Source organism: Callospermophilus lateralis, chromosome 5, assembly GCF_048772815.1.
Source record: "Callospermophilus lateralis isolate mCalLat2 chromosome 5, mCalLat2.hap1, whole genome shotgun sequence".
NCBI lineage: Eukaryota > Metazoa > Chordata > Mammalia > Rodentia > Sciuridae > Callospermophilus > Callospermophilus lateralis.
In genome coordinates this window covers 8992471-9001285 of record NC_135309.1, presented here as the reverse complement: position 1 = coordinate 9001285, position 8815 = coordinate 8992471, and the positions used below count along the sequence as shown (strand labels likewise).

General features: G+C 40.3%; 1 protein-coding gene across 1 annotated transcript; it reads left to right on the top strand.

The window, feature by feature from the left end:
• The first annotated feature begins 7640 nt into the window (after nt 1–7640).
• Nucleotides 7641–8576, top strand: LOC143398934 (olfactory receptor 14C36-like). The gene has a single exon (XM_076855640.1). The coding sequence runs from the start codon at nt 7641–7643 to the stop codon at nt 8574–8576; it is 936 nt and encodes a 311-aa protein (XP_076711755.1).
• Nucleotides 8577–8815: the final 239 nt, after the last annotated feature.

Below are 8815 nucleotides of genomic sequence, written 5' to 3'. Positions count from 1 at the left end.
TACACTTGCTCCACTCAGTCCTTCTCTCCTGCAATATCTCTTCCCGCCTCAGATTCACCCAATTCATCCTGGTCTGCTTTTATACCTTGGATCCTAATTTTTTCTTATTTTCTTTTTTGCTTGCCCAAATTTTCTCTCCTCCCCCATTCATCCACTTGTTAGTGTAGTAATAATTTTAATACCTTTAATAACAAAATTATCCCATTATTCCAGAAAACTATCAAAGTCCCACATAAAAAATAAAGGAACTAGAGAACATTTTTAACAAGTTTTTTTTTTTCGTAAGATTAGTTGCTACAAAGCTTTGCTCTGAAGTGATTGCAGATTACAGGATTTAATATCTTCTTCTAAAGTTGTACTGATACTGGGGAAAGCAGAGGATACCTGTTGAGGGGAGTAATATTAAATAATGATATTGAAATATTAAATATAATATTTAATAAGTATTAAAGTGCCATTAAATTAAACACTAAATATTATATTTAATTCTCATTAAGTATTATATTTATATTCAATAATAAATAACTACACAGCAATTAAGAAAAGGACCCTTGCCTCAAAGTAGAACCAATCATCTTCCCAGCAGATGGATACAAACAATATGAAAAATCAAGGGAAAAAAACAACGCAAATAGCCCATGACACTGCACCAAGTTATTGCATTGAAACTCTGAAGGAGAATTATCAGAGACAGAATGTGGAAGGTCCATAGTTAAACTGTTTAGTGAGCTAAATGTAGATGTAAGGAACAAACTTAGAAAATACAGGGAGTAAAAGGTCATCTCAATAAAGAGAGATTCTGAAGAAGAACCAAATAGAAATATCAGAAATTAGACTCAAAAAATTAAATTAAAAATTCAAATGAAAGCACCATCGATACATTAGACCACATAGAAGGCAGAATAATCAGCCCTTGAAGAAAAAGTATGTAATCTTGAAATTAATGTCAACAATAAAGAAAAGATGTAGCAGACCATGACCATCATGTTTAAGAAATCAGGGTAACATTAAGAGAACAAACTTAAGAATTATTGACATACACAAAGATACCGAAATACAAACTAAAGGAACACACCATCATTTCAATGAGATAATTTTAAAGTATTTTCCAAATCTTAGCAATGAAATGAAATTCCAAATATAAGAAGCACTTAGTGCCCCAATTAAGCAGATTATCCTCTCCATATATAATGTAATGAAAACTCCTTAATATACAGAATAATGATAGACTTTTAAGATCTGCAAGAAATAAAGAGCAAGGCACATTTAGAGGTAAGCCAGCTCAAAATTTAACTGCTTTCTTAGCCCAAACCCTAAAAGTCAAGAGGTCTTGAAATAATCTATACGAAACCCTGAAAGTAAATGAGTACCAGCCCAAAATAGCATCTCCTGCAAAAATACACTTCAGAATTGAAGATTAATTTTAAAACTTCCATGATAATTGGAAGCTAAAGAAATTCATAACCACTAAGCCTGCTCAGAAAAACATACTCAATGAAATATTTCATGAAGAAGTGGGAACTAAGTATCAGACTCAGCATAGAGAGGACTCTCATTAGAATGATGCTCCACTAAAGGAGAATCAAGTCTGAAGTAAGCATCAGAAATAAAATGACAGGGATAAGGATCTCTCTACAATGACACAGCATGGGAACTCTGCAATGAAAAGATATATATTTTCAGAATGGATTTGCAAACAAGACCCAAGTGTATTGTTTACAAGAAACTCCATTACAGGGAAAGACAGCCACAGGCTGAATGGGAAAGGGTGGGAAAAGACATAACATGGAAATGGAGACTCAAAGCAAGCAGGGAAGCTACATTCATATCAGACAAAGTAGACCAAGTCAGATGTAATCAGAAGACATGAAAAAGGTCAACTCATACTTGTCAAGGGAATCATCCAACAACATGACACCATGATCACAAATGTTATGCCTCAAACATTGCACATCTAAAAGAAAATCCTTCTCAACATAAAGAAACAAACAGATGATAATACAATAATCCCGGGTGATTTCAACACAGCACTTTCATCATTAAATAGATCAACCAGACTTAGACTAAGTAAAGACTCTTTGGAACTCACAAATACTACTAAATAAATGGAAATAAGAAACACCTATTGAATATCATATCCACGGACAACCAAATTCAGTGGCACATGGAATTTTCTCTAAAATGGATCATATTGTATGACACAAAATAAGACTTAGCAAACATCAACAATAGAGATAATTTCTTGGATCCTATCAGATTACAAAGGAATCAAATTTGAAATCAACAACTAGATAAAATGGGAAAGCATTTTAACACCTGAGGTCAAATAATACCCTTTGACTGAGGAATTTGTCATAGAATAAATTTTTAATTGGCAAAATACTTAGACACAAATGAAAACAGCGTATAGCATGTCAAAATCTCTGGGACAGTATGAAGGACCTCTAAGAGGGAAGTGAGAACATTGAGTGCTGACATTAAAATAGGGAGATACCCAGCAAGTAATGGAATGCTACATCTGAGGCCCAGAGAAAGAACAAGGAACTAATTCCAAAATCAGTGGAAGACAGAAACAATTAAAAGCAAAGAGGAGGTCAAGAATAAAATACCAATATGAGAGATCAGTGCAAAAAAGATTGGGTTCTTTGAAAAGATAAATAAGATTGATCAACTCTTAAGCTAAACTAATAAAAAGAAACAGAAAGAAAGCCGAGTCCACACACTTACACATGAACAAGCAGATCTAACTACAGCCAGTTATGAAATGCATAATCCATTACAAAGGGGTCTGAAAAATGTATTTCAATACACTAGAAAATCTACAAGATACTAATAATCTCTAGACACATATGACCTACCCAAATAGAACCAGGAGAATATAGGAAACCTAAACAGACCAGATTCAATCAATGAGATTGAAGCAGCAATTAAAAGCCTTCCCACAAAAAAGAAGAAAAGAAAAGAAAAACAAAATCAGGAACAAATCTATTTGCAGTTAATTTCTACAGATCTTTAAAGAAGAATTAATGTCAATCCACCTCAAATTATTTCTTGATTTAGAAAGGGAAAGAACACTCCCAAATTTATTCTATGAAGCCAGGGTTACCTTGATAAACAAAAACAGACAGAACAAATTAAAGAAAGAAAATTTCAGACCAATTTCCCTCATAAACACAGATGCAAACTTCATAATAAAATATTAGTATGTGACATTCAAAAACAGATGAAGAAGCTATCACAACATGATGACATGGGTCACATCTGAGGATGCTAGGTTGATTGAACATTCACATATCAATGATGTAATTCATCACATAATAGAGGGAAGAATGAGGATCACATGGTCCTCATATTAGATGAGAAAAACAAACAAACAAAACACTGTTCAACACATCCAGCATATGTTCATGCTAAAAATTAAGGATAGAAGAAACTTACCTCATCATTGCAACAAACTTACCTCCATGCAACAAACCCAAAGCAAACTTCCTACGTAATGGAGAAAAATTGAAACCACTCCCTCCAAGATCAGGAACAAGATGGGGGACATTCACGCTCACTATTCTGATTCAGAACACTTCTTGCACCTGCATCCAGAGCACTCAGTCAAGAAAAGGAAATTGAGAGGCTGTAAGTAGAAAAAGAAGAAATCCCACTATCTCTGTTTTCTAACAACCACAAAATTCCACCAGAATAATTCTAGAGCTAATAGGTTCAGAAATCAAGCAGGATACAAAGCCAATATACATAAGTCAATTGCGTTCCTATTTTCTAATAACGACTGCCCTAAGAAAGAAATCAGGAAAACTATTCTGCTCAGGTCCAACCATAAAAGAATACTGGGGAATAAGTCTGATAAAAAAAGTGAAAGACCTCTCAGTGAAAACCTGAGGAAATTAAAGATGACCTTAGAAGTTAGAAAAACCTCAAATATTCTTTGAAAGGCAGAATTAATAATAGCAAAATGGATAAACTAACAAAAACTTATAAAGGTACAAAGAAATCCTCATCAAAATATCCTTGATGTGAGAAAAAACAGTCCCAAAACTTATTTGGAAAAATAAAAGACCCAAAGTAGCAATATGAACCAGGAGGCAGGTCCTGGAGGCATCTCAGGCTTGATCCTTCACGCTACAAAGCTGGAGGGAGAAAGCAACGGGATGATGGCGTCCACACCCATAAGGACCACGGACACAGGAGGCACAGAGAGAAGCCAACAGGTCATCTGATACCTGGACAGGAACAAAACTCACGTCTTGAATAAAAGCTGGCCTTTCTCTCAAGTGGTGTTGAGAATATCAGACAAATGAATTATCCGTCAGTGGATGGATGAATCAAAAGAAGCTGTGGCCCACTCCTACTGTTGAATACTGTGAATCATCTATGGAAGGAGTTATGGAACTTGCTACAGTGTGCTTACCCTTGAAAACATTCTGATTCATGAAAAAATACAGGAAAAACAAAAGGCCACATACTCTAGGAACACATTCACTAAAACTACATAGAAATGATAAATAGGAAAATGAAGCAGGTTAGTATGTATCACAGGCTTGAGCAGGAGATAGGAGGAGATCCAGCCTGCCACGAGAGTGGGGCTCTGTCTGCAGTGCTGGAGACGTTGGGGAGTCAGGGCCTGGTGCTCGTGCATCACAGTGAATGATCTGAAAGCCAATCGTCAGATCACCCTACAAGGGTTAATGTATTTGACAGGAATGTAAAGGGTATGCAGATCCATTCAGCTGGTGTCAGGGCTGGTGTCCAGGCACTAAAACCTGTCCTCCACACTGTCCTGGCCTATATTTATTCATGGTTTTCCAAAGTTTCAAGACACTGTGACATGTTCAGAGTTCTTAAAGACATGCAAGCAATGAGCTGTGTCACTCTCTCCAATCTGAACATGGCAAATATATAATCCTGTCATTCAGAGAGGAATGGTAGAGGCTATTGCAGATTAGCAGGCTCAGGGCACAGGCTAGGCACCTGGGCCTCTCAGGACTTGGTCTCTAAGGCACACACAGAAGCCCCAATGAACCCCACACAAGGAGGACTGCTGGGTTCCCCATTCCCACAGTGCCTGATTCCATGATTCCCACACACCTGCACAGGTAACATATCTACTAGTACAACCCCATGTCCACCCTGCAGTTGACTGGTCTTTCACCTGGGCTCTGGAGAGCACTGCCTGCCTGGAGTCACTGTGAGCTGGCCCCATCATCAGGAGGTGAGTGCTGTGTTCCCAGAGGCCCTCTGGGGACGGCAGGGTCACACCCACATTTTATATAAAGAGAGCACACCAGCCTGTTTGCACAACCTGAAACTGTCCCTGTGTGCCTCAGGAGATGTCCTGAAAGCCTGACTTCCTGGAAACTCCTGGGAGACCACGTTCCAGCCAGAGATTTGGAGAAGACAGCAGGGGAGACTGTTTTACTTCAGGAGGAGAACACACGACCCTCAGAGTAAGTGTTTTATAATTCAACCAATGGCCCAGCTGTAGTGAGGTGGCAAAAAAAAATGATTTTATCAGAAGAATAAGTCAGAACTGTTGTCTTGAAATCATACGACAATAGAAGCACGGAGAGTATTTATCAAATGTTTTATTGCTACATTTCTAAATCCATAATGGCACTATCAGGGAGAGAAGTGCATTCATAGATAAGGTGAAAGCTAAAACGTGGGGATAAGGCTTTCTTTATGCTGTCCCTATGAGTTTAAAAGTTTTAGTTTCGAACCACTTTTGCTTATTTTAACATGAATAATGCACATAAGGGTGTATGTGTACATTTTCCAGATGAGATAAAAGACACTAATGTGAAGTCAACATCATGATATACAAAGAAGTCAGAGGGAATTTGGGGAAAAGAGGTAGAGAGAGGTGGATACACAGGCAAACCTCAGAGATTCCCAGGAAACCTCAGCAAGACACCTGGTCCAAAGAGGGACAGCAGGGTTAACATGACAAGAAACCTGAACTGGAAAAAGTCAGGACACAGCCATGCCACCCTCTCAGGACTTAGTGGCCAATGGTTTTCCCACAAAGGGAGAGTCAGCGTTTAATGAACTTGACTAAAAAGGATTGTAATACCTTTTCCATGACAATGAAGAAAAAGGGGAAAGGAAAAAACACCTATCTACCAGACCAAGCCAGACCTTACCGCACACAGAAGGTTCCTACAGTTCATGGAGGTGAGAACATGGAGTGGAAGGTTCTGGCAAGCAACAGAACATGAGGAAAACAGCCCAAGAGAATGGGGGTGGCAGAGGCTCTCGAGAACCCCGCAGTCTCCTCCTGGGAGAGGAAAGAAGAGCAGGAGATGCAGAGAACCCAGAGAGGGTGATGGGCAGTCCAGGGCCCTACAGCCTTGGCCTTAGGACCCCAGCAGAACTAGGCCTATGCTGACCTGCGTACAGGGCTTGCTGGGTAAGCCAGGCTCATCTCCCCACACACTGCCACACTTATAATTTGAGATGCACTAGTTGGTTCTCTTTGAGATTGTTTCTTCCTTAGGAAATGACTCTTGTTGCTGGAGATATTAATGTAACAGTTATATCACTGAGGCACAAATATTATCCTACAAAACTAATATAATACATAAAATCTGTGTTACAAAATTGCACATGCTGATAGAACAATAGGGAAAATTGTTCTAGAGAGAAGTGAAGTATTAGTCCATGGAGCGAGGAAAGTCGGGCAGTAGAGATAGTGATGGAGGGGACTTGGGGGCAGAGGACAATGCAGAACTACGGTTGTTTGTGTCAGGGTGCTATCCAGTGAAACTTGTACCAAACCCAGGTGTAAATATAGGGGCAAAATAACCACACAAGAAGCCAAATACTTTTAATGAGAAATAATCAGATGATCAAGATTAGGAAGTACCTCGATCAATTTTATTACAAAGGTATACATTATAGTGTCATGAAACCCAGGCTTTGGTAGAGTACCAACAACATCAACAGCATGGATCCCAAGGAAGTCCCAGCATTCAGTTCCCCATGTGATCACAGGTGGCTTACTTCACCTCCAACTGTGACTTCAAATTCAGTTACAGCTTCAACTTTGCTCCAAGCATTGACGGAGTTATAATTTGCAGAATTGAAAGATTTCCATAGAACAATTGTAAAAGCACATGTAAATCAGCAGCCTACCACCCACTCTGCAAGTCCTGACAGTGGCAGGCTTTAGGAATGTGTGGAGACTCTCAATACTATTTTCTGCACATAGGGACAGGACAGTGAATAGAGGCATGTCTCTTGATGACAGGCAGACCATGCTGGAGGGCACTGAGCCCATTCTTGCTGGGTGTCCACATCCACCCAAATGTGCTGGTCAGCTCCTAATGACACTTTTGTGGAACTGTGACCTTACTGTAACACAGGGATTTCAGATGCACTGGGTACTCAGTCTTCATTGAGACAATGACTTGGTGCTGGGTGTTACAGAAGACAGGGAACCTCCTGAGCAGAGTCCCATCTACTCAGAAGTGGTGAAGCCAATAAGGAGGCCAGTAGTGGACGTCCCTCCATGCACAGATTACCTAATACAGCAGTAAACACTTGGAGGAAGAACATCTGAGATGGTTGTTGACTTTTGTATGCCCCTTGTCTTCTTTCCTCTGCCTCCCAGTCGACAGCATCTCCACAAGATGGCCAACTCCACCATGGTGACCGAGTTTCTCCTCATGGGCTTTGCTGAGGGCTGGAAACTAAGGTTCCTCTACTCCATTTTATTCTTACTCATGTACCTGGCTACCCTCATAGGGAACCTTCTCATCGTCACCGTCACCACTGCTGACCAGAACCTGCACACACCCATGTACTTCTTCCTCAGGAACCTGTCCGTCTTGGACATGTGTTACATTTCTGTCACTGTCCCCACTGCCTGTGTCAACTCTCTCACTGGCCACAGGGCCATTTCAGTGGCTGGCTGTGCAACCCAGATCTTCCTAGTCATTTTTTGTGCCTTTGTGGAGATTCTATTTCTCATGGTCATGGCCTGGGACCGCTGTGTGGCCATCTGCCAGCCCCTGCATTATTCCACTATCATAAACCTCCAAATTTGTGTCCGCCTGACCCTGGCTTCCCTGCTCAGTGGCCTGGTCTACGCAGGTGTGCACACTGGTGACACGTTTCTGCTGAATTTCTGTGGCTCCAACATTGTCCCTCAGTTTTTCTGTGACATCCCCTCCCTGCTGATGCTCTCTTGCTCTGACACATCCAGCAATGAGCACTTCCTTCTCATCTCCGCCGTTCTGGTTTGCGGTGGCAGCTTCTCGTTCATCGCCATGTCCTATGTGCGCATATTTTCTACTGTGCTCAGGTTCCCCACACAGGAGCAGGGGAAGGCCTTCTCCACCTGCGTCCCCCACATCCTCGTGGTGACCGTCTTCCTCAGTTCTATCTCTTACGTGTATCTAAGGCCGTCAGTGACCTCTGAGGGGACTCAGGACATTGGTCCTTCTGTGTTTTACACTATTGTTCCTCCCTTCTTGAATCCTATCATCTATAGTCTCAGAAACAAACAGGTAAAGGACGCAGTGAGGAAAGTCATATTGAGAAGGGTTTATTCCGGAACAAAATAAAGATATTTAAAATGGTAATTCTATTTTAATCAATGACTTAGAAACGTTAGGAAAGCATTTCTTGTCTGTGTTTTACATATTAGACCTCCTGCCACAGTACCATTCTCTTGAGGCCTATAGACTCAAGCGTTTTCAGGAAATGCTGTGCATTTCACTTACAATTTCTATTCTCCTCCCCCACATCTTAAAATATTTCAGCAACTCTATTAATATGTATGTTTCATAAAATTTGGATAAAA

What these genes read in the sequence shown, in the direction of transcription:
- LOC143398934 (XM_076855640.1), top strand. Translation starts at nt 7,641, where the DNA reads ATGGCCAACTCCACCATGGTGACCGAGTTTCTCCTCATGGGCTTTGCT.